Source organism: Camarhynchus parvulus, chromosome 4, assembly GCF_901933205.1.
Source record: "Camarhynchus parvulus chromosome 4, STF_HiC, whole genome shotgun sequence".
Classification (NCBI taxonomy): Eukaryota; Metazoa; Chordata; class Aves; order Passeriformes; family Thraupidae; genus Camarhynchus; species Camarhynchus parvulus.
The window spans coordinates 2,471,060-2,489,273 of record NC_044574.1 but is presented as its reverse complement, the minus strand read 5'-3'; the positions used below and the strand labels follow the sequence as shown (position 1 = coordinate 2,489,273).

The following is an 18,214-nucleotide window of genomic DNA, read 5'->3' as shown; positions in this document are numbered from 1 at the left end:
CATCCCTCCGCGCATCCTTCCATCCCCCTGCGCACCTGCCATCCCCTCCGCGCCTTCCATCCCCCCGCGCACCCTTCCGCGCGCTCCTTCAACCCCCGCTCCCTCTCCATCCATCCCCCAAGCACTCGTCCGTCCCTCCGCGTGTTTCTCCGCGCACTCCTCCATCCCTCTGCTCACTCCTCCATCCCTCTGCTCACTCCTCCGCTCTCCGCGCACTCCTCCGTCCCTCCGCGCACTCCTCCATCCCCTCGCACATTCCTCCATCCCTCCGCGTACTCCTCCATCCCTCTGCTCACTCCTCCATCCCTCCTCCATCCCTCGGTCCCTCCCCGCACCCCGCGCCTGCCCGCGGCCGCCGGGGCCGCTCCTGCGCGGGGATGGCGGAGCGGCCGCGCTTCCTCTGCGGCGTGGTGGAAGGTAGGTCTGTCCCTCCGGGGCCAGTGCCCGACCCGCCCGGGCCTTTCGGGGCTGTTCCGATCCCCCCGAAGGGAAGCGGGGGTCGGGAAGGGCCCCAGGATGAGGGGGAGGTGGGAGTGGGGCCCTTGCGCCGACCCCCATCTCTGCCGGGGGGCTGGACCAGCACCTCCCCAGCTCATCCTGCAGGCGCCCCAGCAGAGCCAGAGGGGCTCAGGGAGCCTCTGCTCGGCCTCCAGAGCTCCACACGGGCTTCTTGGCTGCCCTAGACTCAGGGGCACTTCCCGATGTGCCCACCCTGCCCATGGGGCAGCCGTGCAGGACTCATGCCCAGAGCTGGCCAGGGAGAGCTCTTATGCTTCTCCCTCCTCCCCACATCCCCAGCTCCCTCTGGAGCTGGCAGAACCCTCTGCCCTCCCGCGGGCAGCACAGCACCCCTGGGACGGGCACTGCCCTCTGCCCCACCTGAGAGGGAGCAGGAGCACCGTGCAAATGGATGTAAAACAAACAGGAAATGCAGGGGTGGGGAAGCCGACATGATTCAGGCGTGAATCATTGATGTAGCAGAGCTGACCTGGGAAAGAGGACAGGGATGATGCTGGCAAATCCATTCCAGGAGAGCACTGCTGGGTGGCCTCCTTGGCAGCCCACGTCAGCTCGCAGCAGCACGTGCTGTGGAAGTGTCACTTGCAGGGGCCATACAGGGACTCTGGGGACTTCGCTGGCATCTCAAAATAGCAAATTATTTACCACAGAAATAACTTTTTTTTTTTGCTAAAATGTTTGCTGGGATTCTCGAGTGGCCACAAATTTGGCCCTGTGCATGGTGGGGGATGGATAGCAAAGTGACTTTATATTATTTCAAAATATATGGAATAACCATGTGGGCGTTCAGGCAGGTAGAAAATGTGTCTGCAGAGAGAAGACAGATGGAGAGTGGGTGTTGCTGTGGTGCAAACCCCCTCAGCATTGCCCAGGGCTGGTGCTGGGGGCTGCAGGGTGGGCTGCTGCCCAAGGGAGCCAAGGGAATGAGGGCAGGTGAGCTCTGGGACACTGAGGTGCTTGGGGAAATGCAGGTGACACTGGCCTCATGGAGAGCTGCTCCTTCCTCCCAGCTTCAAGGAGTCAGTGCAGCCTGCACCACCCACTTTTGGGAATGCTGTCACTTCCCAGTATCTGCTGCCCTTGGCCCTGAGTGCTGGAAATTGCAGTGATTGACTCAAAAGTTGCCCACGATGCAGAGAGAAAGCAGGGAGATACCTTGATGGCCAATTCTCATCGCTGTCCAAGACATAATGGATTTTCTGTGAGACTTCACATTGCATCTGCCAGATCTTGAAGAGAATTTAAGTGGCTGAAGGTTCTCTTGCTAAATCCCAGGTCTGTGCTGGGACTCTGACAGGTTCCCTTTAACCTCCACTTTGAGGAGCTGTCAAATCTGCATTTCTCCAAACCCATTTATCAGCCTGTCCCAGGGGAAGGGGTTTGTGTTCCTCTGGATATCCTTTCTCCCTGGCTTTGCCGACAGCTCTGCACCTCCCAGATTTTCTTACATGCAGAAATAGGAAGGGCCCTTTCCTGGAAGTGATCCCAAAGGCAGAATGGGTGCTGCATGTCTAGCAGTGCATCTCTGCATTCAGGGATAGCCCAGGGAGGCTGTTCTGAGGCACTTTCCAACAACTGCATTGTTGGGAAGGATGAAAGTTTGACAAGAAAGTCTCATAGATATGTGATTTTTAAATGTAGAGTCTGATGAAGGAATAGAGATGGAAGCAAGTTTTGATAGAGAAGAAAAGAATTGCTGAGCCACTCTTACTGGATAACCAAAGAGGCAAAGGGTCTGTTAGTTAGAAGGGGTTTTTATGTCTTATGGCAAAGGATAAACCCACCTCAAACAAGAAGATGTTTTTACCAAGCAGAAAGATAGCCCAGGTAATCTCAATCTCAAAACAAGTCAGCAAATGGTGCAAGTAGCAAAAAGGACTCAGAATTTTCCACTGCAAGAAAACTGAAAAACATCTTCTAGTTTAAACTGTAATGCACTGACTTTTAGTGATTGGAGAACAGTGACATGAATATGGTAATTACAGTAGTTATGATAGGCTAGAGATAAAAGTTAAGGTACAGATTGGTTCTACTGTATGAAGATGCTCAGCAAAGTATAGAATGCATTGTGACCAAAAATAAAGTATATAATGCATTGTAACAAAAAAAAAAGTTTATAATATATTGTGACCAAAAGAAAAGTATAGAATGCATTGTAACCAAAAGAAAAGTATAAAATATATTGTGACCAAAAGTATAGAATGCATTGTGACCTAAACTCAGGGTGTCCAGGCCTGTCCTGGAGCTGACAGCTGTAGGCACAGCTCTGTCACCCACCACCCTGGACTGCTGTGACACCTTGGATGGAATAAACTGCATTTTGGAGAGCTGCCTGGGGTCCCTCATCTCTCATTCAGCCTCTTACTGCATTTTGCCCTTTTTCCCCTCCCTTTTCCAGGTTTCTATGGGAGACCCTGGTCAATGGATCAGAGGAAACTTCTCTTCCAATGGCAAGTACCCTGAATTTTCCTCTCTGAAGGTGGGGGTGGCAGCCAGGGGACCTCATGCTCGCAGTGTCCCCCTGTCCCGGCGCTCTCGCGGCCCGTGGGTGCGGCGGGACGGACGGACAGACGGACGCGGGGCCGGCAGGTGGTGCTGGGGCTCCGCACATCCCTGCATGGGAGATGATGCAGATGAGAAGATCTGCAAGCTGGACCAGAAACATAAACAAAACACAGGCTAGAGTCCCATTTCTCCAGAGTTAAAAGGCAGTTTTTTCGTGGAAATTATTAATTATTCTGCCATCCCATTATTAGGATTAGCAGTTAGGATTCAGAGCTGGTCTGTACTAATGGAAGGAATGAGAGAGAGGTGGTTTTACAAACAAGCTGTGGGGCTGCAGGTAGATAAACCCAGATACTGATATTTGAAAGAAAAAAATCAGTAAAAAGCAATAGGAGTAATCACAAATTCCATAGGAATCCCACTAATTGACACAGACTGTTGCTCACCCAAGGCTGTGCTAAATTCCTGGATTTGCAGAAAAAGAAGAGACACAATGAAAAAGAAGGGAGGGGGGAATGCCTGGTAGATAAACCCAGATACTGACATTTGAAAAAAGCAATAAGAGTAACCAAAAATTCTGTAAGTTCCATAGGAATTCCACTAATTGACACAGGCTCACCCAAGGCTTTGCTAAATTCCTGGACTTGGAGAAAAACAACAGAGACACAAAGGAAAAGAAGGGAGGGGGGGAATGTCTGCAGGTAGATAAACCCAAATAGTGATATTTGAAAAAAAAAAAACAGTAAGAGTAACCAAAAATTCCATAAATTCCATAGGAATCCCACCAATTGACACAGATTGTTGCTCACCTAAGGCCGTGCTGAATTCCTGGAGAAAAAGAACAGAGACACAAAGGAAAGGAAGAGGGGGGGGGAAGGCACATTGGAAGCAGGGGGTCTGTATTAGGTGATTCAGGAACTCTGTACCTCTCAAGTACCTCAACCAATAAGGAAAGAGAGAGGGAAATATGGCTGGGAAATTCATAAAAAGGAGGTGACAGTGTGGGCAGTGACAAGTGTAATTAAAGACCAGAGTGCAGGGACAGAATTCAAGAATTCCCAGAATGACCAGGTTGGAAGAGACCTTCAAGATCATCGAGTCCAACCCAGCCCCAACACCTCAGCTCAACCCTGGCACCCCGTGCCACATCCAGGCTTTGTTAAACACACCCAGGGATGGGGACTCCACCACCTCCCCAGGCAGAAAATTCCAGAACTTTATCACTCTTTCCATGAAAAACTTTTTCCTGCTATCCACCCTGTATTTCCCTTGGTGCAGCTTGAGGCTGTGTGCTCTGGTTGTGTCAGTGCTGCCTGGAGAAAGAGCCCAGCCCCAGCTGAGCACAGGCACCTCTCAGGGAGTTGTAGAGTGATGAGGGCACCCCTGAGTCTCCTTTTCTCCAGGCACCCCCAGCTCCCTGAGATGGTACAGAAAATTGAAGGAAAACAAGCTGGGATGTTCTCAAGTAGCTCAGGAATGAGAAGGTCTTGCCTGGTGCTGCACTGGGTTGTGTTCACATGTGGCACATGAGGATGACAAGTCCATCGGTATTTTTCTTATCTGGAAAGAAACAAAATAAGGGATTTTTATCATGAGATACCTGAAGTGCTTTCTACTCTGTTCGCCGTGGGAAAATGTAAAACATTTTCTGCTGAGGAGGATAATTAAACAAAATGAATGTATCAGATGGCTTCCATGCAGAAGTGCCAAAAGAGGGAGGGGTCTGCCCTCCCAGGGGCACATCCTGCTGGTGTCTGACACAAACCTTAGAGTCTCAGGGCTTCTGCTGCTCAGAGTGACCCCGAGGTGTTAGAAAGTCTCTTTTCCCAGCCTGACTGTTGAAGAAGGAGTCAGAGCTCTTCATTTCTTGATCTCAAGGTTGTTTTTTGTATCTTATCTATAAAATTCTTTCTCTTGACCTGTCGAGGTCCTCTCAGCAGGACAGACAGAGGCACTCTGCCTGCCCCAGGGTGGTGTTATCTTTTTATACTAAAAACTATGTGTACAATGTTTACCATAACTCCCCAATACCTATCACTTATGTTACACAGTGAGGTTCTACTCTAATCCAAAATTGCCAACATCACAGCAGAAGATGGAGGCAAAGAAGAAGGAGAAAGGCTGAACATGCCCAGATTCCTCCATCTTGCCCCCTGAACCCCCATCCTAAAAACCCCAAAAATCTATTTTTCCACCCCGTGACAAATTCACTATCATTCTACTTAAACTTTCATGGCTTGTAATTCTTCATGTAAGGTTGGTAATTGTTTTCCAAGGGCTAAATCAAAGGCACAGGGGTCTTGGGCTCTGTGCCAAGGTCTCTGAGCCCCCTGGGCAGGGGCTCGAGCCCCCCAGGGCAGCCAGAGGAATTTCCAGGGTTCCCACATTAGAGCTGAGCACTGGGAGCACTGGCTGAGCTCTCTGCCTCCCTGTGGCTGTGCAAAGAGCCCGTGGGGAGCCTGGCTGACTCCTTTCTCTCCCTGCCCAGGCTGCAGCACCGGGGGCTGAACTGCTACATGTATGCACCCAAGGATGAGCTGAAGCATCGGCTGCTCTGGAGAGAGCCCTACACAGAGCATGAGGCAGGTAGCGGCTCTGCTGGGCCCCTGGGGGGCTGCAGGCATCCCAGGTCCCTCAGGGGGAAGCATGGGCTGTGTCCCAGCTGTTTCCACCCTGCCAGGACCCTGCCCATTGCAGGGAAGCCCCCAGACCTTGCCAAGGGCAAGAAGACTCCCAGCCCGTGCCCATCATGGGGAATTGCCTAAGGGAGCAGGCAGCCTCTCATGTGGGTCTCAGGCAATGTGCTTGAGTACAGCCAGGCCCACAGACCCTTGTCAGAAGTGCTCTGTGTCTTAAGAGAATGGGAATGGTCCTCCTGGAGCCTCTCCCCTCCCAATGACCTCAGCTCTTTCCTTTCACAGTGCTGGGATTCACTCTCCCTCCACCCCTTGTCCTGCTCCATCCCCTGCCCCCTTCATCCCTTGTCCTGCTCCATCCTTTTTCTCTCTCCATCCCTTATTTCCCTCCACCCCTTGTCCCCCTCCATCCCTTATTCCTTTCCACACATTTTTCCATTCCATCCCTTGATCCTGCTCCATCCTTTTTCCCCCTCCATCCCTTATCCTCCTTCATTCCTTGTCCACCTCCATCCCTTACTCTCCTCCATCCCTTCTCCATCCCTTGTCCCACTCCACCCCTTATTTCCCTCCATTCCTTGTTCCATTCCATCCCTTGTCCCCCCCATTCCTGGTCCTAGTCCATCCCTTGATCCTGCTCCATCCTTTGTCTCCTTCCATCCCTTGTCCATCCCTTGTGCCATTCCATCCCCTGTCCCACTTCATCCCTTGTCCTGCTCCATCCTTTTTCTCCCTCTACCCCTTGTCCTCTCCATCCCTTGTCCCCCTCCACTCCTTATTCCATTCCATCCCTTGATCCATTCCATCCCTTATCCATCCCCCCCTCCATCCCTTATCACTCTCCATCCCTCGTCCCCCTCCATCCCTTATCACTCTCCATCCCTCGTCCCCCTCCATCCTTTATTCCCCTTCATCCATTGTCCCCCTCCACCCCTTATTCCCCTCTATCCCTTACTCTCCTTCATCCCTTTTCCCCCTCTATCCCTTACTCCCTTCCATTCCTTGTTCCATTCCATCCTTTTCCCCCCTCCATCCCTTATCACTCTCCATCTCTTACTCCCTTCCATCCCTTTTCCCCCTCCATCCCTTCTCCCTGTCCATCCTTTGTCCCCCTCCATCCCTTATTCCCCTTAATTCCTTGTCCTATTCCATCCCTTATTCTCCTTCATCCTCTGTCCCCATCCACCCTTTACTCCCTTTATTCCCCTTCACCCCTTATCCCACTCCATCCTTTGTGCCCCTCCATCCCTTATTCCTCTCCATTCCTTGTCCATCCCTTGTCCCCCTCCATCCTTTTTTCCCCATCCATCCCTTGTCCTGCTCCATCCTTTTCCCCCTCCATCCCTTATTCCCTTCCATTCCTTGGTCCTGCTCCATCCTTTTTTCCCCTCCATCCCTCATGCCCCACCCTGTCCCTCTCCCCGGTGCCTCCCAGCTCTCACATGTCCCCTGTGCTCTGTCCCCAGCCCGCATGCAGTCTCTCATCGGGGCTGCCCAGGAACAGGGGGTGGAGTTTATTTTCGCCATTTCTGCCGGCCAGGACATGGTGTTTTCCAGCGCTGGGGATCGCCTCCTGCTGCAGCAAAAACTCAGGCAGGTACCGTGGGCCATTCCTTCATCCCACTGCTCCCAGGCCGGGGCACATGTGCCCATGTGTGCCCCCTGTGCCCACCCACATGTGCCCGTCTGTGCCCACCCCATGGGCTGGTATGAGGTGTGAACCCCTCCTGCTGCTCTGGGCTGCCCAGTGGCCAGTGTGCTGTCCCTGTCATGGTGACAGAGAGCTGAGGGCTCCATGGGTTCCTGACTGGGGGCAGGAGGAGCAGCCAAGGCCCAGAAGTCGCAGAGGGTGGCAGAGGCTGGAGCAGAGCCCCAGGGAGGGCACAGAGCTGCTGGCACGGTGGGGTGGCTCCATGGGCAGCTGCCACTCCCTTGGCAGGAGCTGCCCCATGCTGTGCCGTGCCCAGATGCCCCTGTGGAGCTCCTTGAGGGTCTGTGCTGCCCGGGGGTCCCAGCAGCCCCTGTCTGTGCCCACAGGTGGCCGCCCTGGGGTGCCGCTCCTTCGCGCTGCTCTTCGACGACATCGACCCCTGCATGTGCCAAGCTGACAGAGATGTCTTCCCCTCCCTGGCCCAGGCTCAGGCCTCTGTGGCCAACCAGGTGTACCAGGAGCTGGGCCAACCCTCAGTCTTCCTCTTCTGCCCTACAGGTACTGCCTGCAGCCCTGCAGCCCCAGCTGCCCAAAGCGGGGAGCTCCCTCAGACTGGGGTGCCCTTGGGCTGTGCCCCCGTTCCTGCTGAGAGCTGAGTGCCCTGGCAGCCCCCAGAGCTCTCCCTGGGCTCCTCATCCTCCCAGGAGAGCTCTGGCCATCTCAGGACTAGATTAGGACTAGTCCATGATGCCAGCAGCCCCTCCCAGCCTCCTCATCCTCCCAGGAGAGCTCTGGCCACCTCAGGACTAGACTGGGACTAGCCCATGATCCTGGCAGCTCCTCCCAGTCTTTTTACCCTCCCAGAGGAGCTCTGGCCACCTCAGGACTAGCCCACGGTCCTGGCAGTCTCTCCTCTCCTGTTCCCCAGCCCTCAGGGGATGCTCTGTGCTCTCTCCCCAGAATATTGCAGCTCACTGTGCTCTCCCAGCCCCAGCCAGTCCTGCTACCTGCAGACCATTGGCCACAAGCTGCTCCCAGGGATCGCTGTCATCTGGACAGGTGAGCCAGGGCCAGCTCTGGGGCTGTGGCCATCAAACCAGGCTGACCCCCGTGGCAGGGAGAAATGATGAGGAGGAGGAGGAGTCCACCTTATCAGAAGGCTAATTAATTACTTTATTATACTATATATATATAATATATATAATATATATTCCATAATACTATAAACTATTAGTAATATATATTATTAGTAATATATAAATTCATATAATATTTAATTAATATAATAACGACAATAATTATAATAATAATTAATTAATAATCATAAATCATAATTATAATAAATTAATAATTATATAAACATAATATATAATAATATTAATTTTCTCCAATATATATTTTTATATAAGTATATTAATATTAAATATATATTAATTGTATTAATATATTTTTATATATTTAAATCCATTTTATACATTTATAAATATAAATATAAAATTATCAATTATATAATTATATTATATGTTATATATCATTATATTATTATAAATATAAAAATATAAGTGTAATATAATATATATTATATAAATATAATATATAAATGAATAATGATTAATATAACGATAATTATAATATAATAATTATAATACCATTATTAGTAATATATAATATTATATATTACTTTATTATCTATTTTATAATATTATTTTATAATATATTTTTTGACTATGTTACATTACATCTAAACTGAATCTGCCAAGCACTCAGCTGCACTCCACTGCACAGAATCTCAGCCTTCAGTCCTGACACACACACACCTGGCCCTGACAGGCCAAGGAAACAAAACCCCATCACTTTGGATAAACAATCTCCATGTTGCATTCTACTTTTGCACCAACACAGGCACGACAAATAAGATAAGAATTGGTTTTCCTTTCTCTGAGGTTCAGAGAATATGAATCTCGGAAATAATCTTGGGAAGAACTGTGCCTTGCTTTTCCCTGTGAGGAGAAATGTGGCTCCATGTGGCCAGTGTCTGCAAACCCTGTGGCCACAGGCTGTGCTGGGAGAGCCACCAGCAGTGACAGTGACCCCGCTGTGGTGCCTCACACTGGGGTGTGCAGGGCTTTGAGCTGGGGCTCTGCTCTCCTCACTGTGGCTGTGGTGACCACAACCTCATCTCCGTGTCCTTGTCCCTGCTGTGTGTCTGTGCTGGACCCCAGGCCCCAAGGTGGTGTCCCAGGAGCTGTCAGCAGAGCTGCTGGAGGAGGTGGAGGCCGTCCTGAGGCGCCCTCCCGTCATCTGGGACAACCTCTACGCCAACGACTACGACTGCAGACGAGTCTTCCTGGGCCCCTACATGGGCCGAGCTCCTGGCCTCACGTCCAGGCTCCAAGGGCTGCTCCTCAACCCCAACTGTGAGCTCCAGGCCAACTTCATCCCCATCCACACGCTGGGTACCTGGTTTGGGAGCGAGCTGGGGAGCTGTGCCCGCCCTGAGCGTGCAGGTACCTGGCACCATGCCTAACTCAGCTCTGTGCCTGCCCAGCCCTGCAGGGCTGCCCAGGCTGATGAGCTGCAGTTCCTCAGGAATGGAGGGAGCCCTGGGGCACAGCCAAGGAGCTCAGGACGGAAGCTACAGCCCCCAGGAAGCCTTGGAGCTGGCTCTGCGTGACTGGGTGGCTGAGATAAACCAGCAGGCCTTGGAGCCAGGTAAATGGATTTGCATGAGCAGCAGCATCCCTCAATCCCTGGAGAGCTGGGTCTGGGGCTGGTGTGGCAGCAGGGCCACACCATGTGCTGCCCCATGTGTGCTGCCACAGCCTGGAGAGGGTTTCCTTGGCTGGCAGAAGCAGAGCCTGGGCCAGCTCTGGAGGAGGAGGTCAGCCAGGGGTGAGCTTGGTGTTTTGCAATGTTTGCCTCTGCAAAGCCACAGCCTCACCCCAGCCCAGGGTCCTGCCAGCTCAGGGGTGGAGGTCCCTGGTGCTGTCACATCCCATTTCCATGCAGGTACCAAGGGAGCTTCCCTCTTGTTCCTTTCTGGCAGGAGGAAGGACCCCAGGACACGCCAGTGTCAGCCTCAAGGGAGGACCAAAGCTGCAGCCTGGCACAGCAGGAGGACAGGAGGTCACTCCTGACCCTCAGTCCCACAGCTCTGCTCCTGGTGGGGCAGACCAGCACAGCCCTGAGCCCTGTGGAGAGGCACCAGAGGAGGGGTGCAGGGAGGTGACCTCAGCCAGGACACCCCCTGGCCACCAGCAGAGCCCTACAAGGGCTGGGGAGCAGCTCACCACAGGGAGCTGTGAGCTCCCCTTGGCTCTGCCCAGCGTGGCTGGGAGTGCCCAGTCTGCAGGAGCCCCCGTGGCCACCAAGACCCTCCCCAGCCCAAGCCCCACCACGAGCTCCAGCAACACCAGTCAGAACATTTCCCTGCCCACCAGGGATGCCAGGACAGGGGATGGCAGCCCTGTCCACTCTCCCAGCAGCACCCAGCCTGAGGCCATCAGGACTGATGTGCCCCAGACACCCCCAGGACCTGGGGATGGTGCCAGCCCTGGTGCCCCAGCCCCACTGACTGATGAGGTTGGTGCCATGGCACCAGTGACCCCAGAGGAGGCTGGGCCTGGCCCCATGGCACCGCTGCCCTCCAAGGAAGCCTTAACCAGCCCCACAGCACAGGAGGAACCCAGGACCAGCCCCATGGCACCAGTGACCCCAGAGAAGGCTGAGTCTGGCCCCGTGACCCCCAAGGAGACCAAGACCAGCCCCACATCCCAGGTGACCCCAGAGGAGTCCAGGACCAGCTCCACATCCCGGGTGACCCCCAAGGAGGCTGAATCTGGCCCCATGACCCTTAAGGAGGCCAGGACGAGCTCCACATCACAGGTAACTCCAAAGAAGGCTAAGTCTGGCCCCATGACCCCCAAGGAATCTGGGTCTGGCCCCACATCCCAGGTGACCCTCAAGGAGCCCAGGACCAGTCCCACATCCCAGGTGACCCCAGAGGAGGCCAGGACCAGCCCCACATCCCAGGTGACCTCAGAGGAGCCCAGGACCACCCTCACAGCACCGATGACCCCAGAAGAGGCTGAGCCTGACCCTATGGCACCGATGACCCCAAAGGAGGCCAGACCCCACCCCACAGCAGCGCTGACCCCAGAGGAGGCCGTGCCCAGCCCCACATCACCCCTGACCCTGGAGGAGGTGCGGATGCTGGTGGAGCTCTTCTACCTGCCCTACCAGCACGGGGCTCTAGCACAGCAGCTCCTGGAGCACTTTCGGTGGCTGCGAGCAAACAGCCTCAGCGTGGGGGTCCCGGCCACAGCTCCTGATGCCTGTGGGGTAAGGCTGCTCTGGAAGGTGTCTGTGGTGGCTGGGGTGTTGTCTTGGTTTGGAAAGCCAGGTGTGTGCTAAGGAAGGCAGGAGCGTCCCCCGAAATGGAGAATGTGAACCCTCCCCACCCCTCTGAATTGCTACAAATTTTAAATTAAGGGGCTCTCAGGCAAAAATATGGGAGCAGGAAATAACAGTTCTTTAATAGGGAAAGGAAAAAAAAATAAAAGGAAAAAATAAACAATGCAGTCCACTAGAACAACACTGATAGAGTCAGAACCCAACCTGACACCCTGTGGGGTGTTGGTAGCAGTCCCATTGGAAATGTGGCTGCAGCCCTCCTGCAGTGTCAGGGGTGGTTCTGTTGGAGCAAGGGGGTCCTGTAGAGAAGGATGTATTCTTCCTCTCTAGATCCAATGGAAGAGGAGACAGCTGCTGTTCCTCTGGGAAATCCAGTGGAGAAGCTGTGCTGGTGTTCCAGAATCTCCAGATTATATCCAGGCAGGAATGCTTGGCTCCTCCCCCTGGGCTCACATCTCCCAGTGGGATGCTGTAGTTCTTATCAGCCATGCAGTGACATTCAGTAGCTGTTATCAGCAGATGTCCCCTCCCGAGGGAGGAGTGATTGTGGTCACTCAAAGAGACAGATAAAGCAAACTGCCCACTTGACAAAAGATAATCTGCCATACAGACGGTAATAGAAAACACCTTGCATTGCAGTCTGGCTCAGGTGTCCCCCAGGTGTCTGACAGGCTATGTGTGTCCCCAGGGCACGCGGTGGCGGGGCCGGGCTCGCTCCTTCCAGCGGCTCTGCGCACGGACGTGCCGCCTGCACAGCCGCCTGGTCAGCACGGCCAGCAGGGCGCTGCTCTACGACCTGCACCCCTACCTGTGGGACATCCGAAACCTGCTGCTGGCTGCCAGTGCCTTCGTCCTCTGGCTGGGTATGTGGCTGATGCCAGCTCCTGCCATCCCTGCCATTGCTGCCATCACTGCCATTCCTGACAGCCCCTGCCATTCCCTGCCTTTCCTGCCAGCCCCTGCCATCCCCATCACACCTCTCCAAACCCAGCTGTGTCAGAGTGGAGTATTTGTAGGCAAACCCCAACAAATGATGAGGAAGACTCCACCTTATCAGAAGGCTAATTAAACACTTTATTATTTTATAGTATATTACATTCTATCACATTACATCTAAACTGAATCTGCCCAGCACTCAACCCTGCACAGAGTCTCATGTCTGTCACCCAACAGTCCCGACACACACACCTGGCCCTGACAGGTCAAGGATATAAAACACCATCACTTTGGGTAAACAATCTCAATGTTGCATTCTACTTTTGCACAAACACAGGCACAGCAAATGAGATAAGAATATTCTTGGGAAGAATTGTGCCTTGCTTTTCTCTGTGAAGAGAAATGTGGGGCTCCATCAGAGCGCCAGGACCCTGCAGCACTGGGGGGAAACCTGGAGCTTGTTCTCTTCCCCAAGAAGGAGGTGAAGGTGTCTGGGACCCAGCACAGAGATTTGGGGTTCTGATGTGCAGCTGGTAGTGCCAGGGTCCCCACTGGAGCTCACCTCCCCTTGACATTTTCTATTGCTGATCTGTGTCCTGCGCTCACCTCCTTTGCAGATGGTCACCTTCTCTGCGACCCGGACCCCAAGGGCACCTGGGGGAGCTGCTTTGGCTGTAAGTATGGGCACTGCTCTGGCTCACCCACCTGGCTGGGGGTCTGGCTGCTGCCCCCCATCACCTCCAGCCCCACAGCAGCAGCCAGCACTCACCATCTGTGGCATTCACATTCTCTGAACAGAGAGAGAGAGATCATTCTCTCTCACAGTTTTGTTTTTTTTCCCTAGAGAAGCACAGAGGGAAGAAGAGAAAATTCTTAGCTCTACTTGCTGTTCCTGTTGTTTTTCCACATGTGGAATGTGTTAGGGAGATTATTTACCTGAAGGGATTTGGTAACTGGATTCTGCTAAGAACTGTTTTCTCTTCTTCTCTCTGTGCTTCTCCCGGAAGAAACCTGTGAGAGAGAATTATCTCTCTCTCTCTGTTCAGAGAATGTGAATGCCACAGCCATCAGGCTGTCCTTCCCCACACTCTGCCTGCAGGAATGGCCCTGGGAATGCTGCCAGTGAGGGAGCAGTTATTGGAGCAGATCTTCATCATATCCCACAGCCATTTCTAGAATGTGGTTCCTCAGCCCTTTTATCCCAAAGACCCCTTAGCCTGTGTGGAAAAGGGTTCTGGAAGCAGCAATGCCCTGGCTGAGAGGTGGGGTTGTTTTTTGAATGCCTGTGCATCACTTTGCACAGTTTTCCTCTGGTTTGGAGCTCCCTGGTTGCTCTGGGGGCCTTGTGGCCTATTACAAAGCAAGAACTGCTACCAGGTGATGACCTGAGCAGGTCCCCAAGTTCAGTGTGAGAGGGATCCGTGTGCCTTGAGCCCCTTCCTTAGGGAATCAGCATGCAGGGCACATTCTCACCATCCTGGGCTGCACAGCTGGGGAGAACAGAGGCTGATCTCCCCCTGCCCAGCAGCTTTTTGTTCACCTCAGGTGTGTCTGTGTCCTGCTGCTTCCAGGGTGCCAGAGCATCAGTGCCCCGATGCTGCTGGGGAGGGACGCCGAGCCCTGGGCGCGCCGTGGGGGCCTCTTTGGAGAGCTGCAGGTGAGAGTGGGTCCCTCCCTCTCTCTGGGGCTGAGGAGCCATTGGGAAGTCACCATCCCAACCCTGCTGCTGAGCTGCTGCAAACAGAGCTGCCTCTGCACCTCAGCCGTGGTTCCTGGGGTTTCAGGAGTCTCAGAGCCGTTCTCCTGCTGCCTCCAGGATGAGGTTTGGAGCCAGGATGAACTGATGGGCTGTATCTCTTCCAGGCACTGCTGCCTGTGGGGAACAGCTGTGACCTCTTCTACCATCCTCCCCCGCTCTTCCCATCCAGCCAGCTGTACCTGCTGCGCCCGCTGCTGCCCCTGGACAAGGTGGGAGCTGTGGCATGGAAGGGGGTCCTGCCAGAGCCTTTGTGTGGTTTGTTCTGCCCATAAAATGATGAATTACAGGTTCATCCGCTGCTGAACTCCCAGGCTGAGCTCCCAGTGTGGGGCAGAGTCCCTCTGTCCAGCTCTGCTCAGTCAGCTGGTCCAGGGCAAATTCTGGGGCTGTGGTCAGCAGCGTGTCAGACCCTGGCTTGGAGAATGTGGCCTCAGCAAACCCACCTCTCTGTGACAGGGGCCTGGGCAGAGCAGGAGAGGGAACCCCCTCAGCCATGGATAAACCAGCACAGGGCAGGGTTGCCAGGTTGTGGGTGATCTCCAGAGCAGCCCCAGTGCTGATCTCCAACACTGGCTGTGAGCAGATGTCAGGAAAAATCCAGAACAGGACAAGTCTGGATGGCAACTTCTGCAGCCTTCACCAGTCTGCAGCTCTGGGCACTGCCAGAGCCTGTGGGGATCCATCTCCAAATCCCTTCTTCAAACGCTCATCCAGTTTATGGGGTGATTCTCTGGTGGAGAGCAGCAGTTTCTGTCAGCTGTGACCTGCTTGGTGCCAGCTCTGCTCTGACATCCCTTGATGGGAAGGGGAGGGAAAGGGAGAATCTGGATATGGAGGGACAAAATGTTCAAGGTTTCCCTGTAGTGAGCACCCCTGTCCCTCACCCTGCTCCTGTCCAGCTCAAGGAAAGGCTAACACCACAAATGCAGCCAGCACAGACACGAGTGCAGCTCGCCTGCTCAGGCTGAACCTTGACAACAACATTGTTGAGAGGAAGAGCCAGCTGAGCCCATCAGCCCGTGGCAGGAACAGGCACAGCAGGACATGGTCCTGCCTCTGTTTTTGGGTGATCAGGACAGCCTCCCCTTTCAGGAGCAAGGCTTTTATCAGAATGTTTGCAGCAGCAAACTCAACTGTGACCAGGACAGGACATTTGGGGATGTCCTGCTGTGCTCAGGCTCTCTGGAGACCTGAGTTTCAGGGTTGTTTTTGGTGCTCCAGCAGCTGCTCTTGGGATGCCCGACTGGAATGGCAATTTCTGGATTGAAGGCTGCCTGTGCTGTGGCCACGAGCCCAAGGCCAGCAGAAGGTGGTGGCACTGTGGCATGGCAGGTACAGCCAGGGCTGACATGGATCTGGCTCTTCCAGGGAGAGCTTTACCGCATGTGCCGGGAGAGTCTGGACTGTGATCCCAAAGTGGCAGAGATCCTCGTGGCCCACCCGGATCTCCTCGGTGACAGGTGAGATGTGGCCCCTCTGAGGCTCCCTCCTGGGCATGCTGCAGGGCTGGGGAGTGAGGAATGGCCTCTCTTGGCGTCCCTGTGGGGACCAGCGCTGCCCCATGGCTGGCAGTGGCCTCACTGGGAGGGACAGGGAGGGACATCCCCATGCTGATGGCCACCAGGGTCATGGCAGCCACCACTGTGGATGTCCAGCCTGGATGCTGGAGGCTGCAATGGCTCCCCTTGGCTGAGGGGTCTCAGAGGGGTGGTCACTGGGTGATGGGTGTGCTGTCCAGCTGGGGAATGAAGAGGGAGGTTGCTCTGAGGTGTTGGAGGCTGCAATGGCTCCCCTTGGTGAGGGGTCTCAGAGGCGTTGTCAGTGGGTGCTGGGTGTGCTGTCCAGCTGGGGAATGAAGAGAGAGGCTGCTCTGAAGCTTCCCAGGTGCTCCAGGCTCAGCTCAGCCATGCTTCCCCTCTCCCTGGCAGGCTCCTGGGCAGCTTCCTCAGCCTGAGCCCTGAGTACACCTTTGTGCTGGAGGATGAGGATGGCCCCTGTGGCTACGCAGCCGGAGCACTCCACGCCGAAGGCTTCCTGCAGCAGCGAGACAGCAGCTGGCTGCCAGCCATAAGGCACAAGTACCCCCCAGAGCTGGGCACAGGCGGGGCAGCTCTGGGACAGGTGAGGGGATGCCTGGAGTGGGGATAGGAGAGGTGGAGGGGGTTCCCTCATTGTGCTTGTCTCCTGCAGGATGCCCTGGAGGAAGCAGTGCTCTTCTTCCACGCAGAGCCCCTGGCAGTGCCCCAGCCCGTGCTGAGGCGTTTCCCCTCCCTGGTACAGCTGGGCACGGCCCCCCGTGTGCTGGATGTGGGGGCCAGTCGCAGCCTGGCCCTCTGCCTGCTGAGTGCACTCAGGGCCAATGGTGAGTGTGACCTCCGAGTGCTGCCCTTCCTCCGAGCGCTGGGAGCTGTCCCCTGCCAGTGCTTCCAGGCACTGTCCCCTCCCCTTGCACTGGGGACACGCGGGCCTGTGTCTCGGGGCATCACTCTGTGACAAAGGGGCAGGGGAGAGACTGATTCCCTTATGGAGGGGGTCACTGTCACTGTGTCCCCAATCCCAGTGCCCTGACTCTCACCTCGCTTGCAGGCTCACGGGGAGTGTTCTGCCAGGTCAGTGACACCGACAGGCAGCAGCTGAGCTTCTACAGCAAGCTGGGCTTTGTCGCCCTGCCGGTGGCCTGGGGCAGCTCTCCCGGCTCTCAGCTCCTGGGACGACTCCTCTGACAGGGCACAGGGAGGCAGTGCCCCAGGCCAGGCTGAGCCCCCCATCCCACGCAGCATCGGCCTGAGCAAGCGGGAGCAGAGGGGCGCCTGCAGCAGGCCAGGTACACATGAGAGGGGACACGGGGGCGAGCAGGATGTCACTGGGATGTGTGCAGGGCTGGGAGGTACCTGGGTAGCAGAGAGCTATTTCTGCTGCTCACGGGATTTAGTCACCTCTGTGCCACCCCAAATGTTTGCTGGGTGCCCTGCACTTTTGCTGGGGACCCTCAGGCCTGCAGGAACTCGTGAGCAGTGTTTGAGTTTGTGGTCCTGGGGCGCAGCACGGTGCCTTAGTGTCACGGGAGTGTCCCTGTCGTGCAGGCTGGGCTGCCCAGCTCTCTCCATGCCCCGTGTGGCCTGAGACTGGGCAGCCGGTGCTGGGGCTGGCTCTCGGCACTGAGGACCTGCTTGTCTGCATGGACTGATCTGGTATGGGATGCGGCGGGGCAGCCTCTCTTTTTGTGCCTGGGGCCTGAGGGAAGCGCTGTCCTTGGCAATAAAGCGTTTGCTGGGCTCTCACCGTGGCTCGTTTCTTGGGGGAAAGTGTTGGGGTGCCAGCACATCCCTGTCACACCCTCACTCTCACACATCTCACACCGGCTGCTGCTGTGTCTCCTCAAACAAAGCAGCTCCCCACACATCCCAGCTGCTCCCCAGCCTCCAGCTGCTGGCAGTGTGAGCTCACAGCCCCAACCCTGCAGGGCTTTCCTGCAGGATGGGACCCCCGGCCTCGGGGGGGTCCGGGGGCCACAGCCTGCCCAGGACAGGCACGATGACCAAGGGAGGGATCTGTCCATCCACCCCACTGCAGCCTCTGCAGAAGGGCACCCAGGGCGAACCATTCCTGGCTGCTTCCCTCTCTTGCCCGGCGTGAGCAGAGGGCTGGATGGGGCCGGGACGGTCAAACCGCCGGCAGCGGGGGCTCGGCTGGCGGCTCCAGGAGCGGCCGAGCAGCTCCGTCCCGGGGGGCCGGGGCCGGGCCTGGAGCCGAGCCCGGCCGGGGCGGGGGCTGGAGCCGGCCCCATGGCGGGGC

General features: G+C 55.1%; 1 protein-coding gene across 1 annotated transcript; it reads left to right on the top strand.

The window, feature by feature from the left end:
* The first annotated feature begins 377 nt into the window (after window positions 1-377).
* LOC115903765 (protein O-GlcNAcase-like) lies at window positions 378-17,210 on the top strand. The gene is made up of 17 exons (XM_030948459.1): window positions 378-417; window positions 2,918-2,969; window positions 5,513-5,610; window positions 7,127-7,257; window positions 7,698-7,869; window positions 8,272-8,370; window positions 9,534-9,818; window positions 9,901-10,023; window positions 10,358-11,652; window positions 12,413-12,587; window positions 13,278-13,334; window positions 14,232-14,317; window positions 14,524-14,628; window positions 15,788-15,879; window positions 16,348-16,540; window positions 16,610-16,781; window positions 17,006-17,210. The coding sequence occupies exons 1-17, from the start codon at window positions 378-380 to the stop codon at window positions 17,140-17,142; spliced, it is 3,312 nt and encodes a 1,103-aa protein (XP_030804319.1). The 3' UTR covers window positions 17,143-17,210.
* The last annotated feature ends 1,004 nt before the right edge of the window (window positions 17,211-18,214 follow it).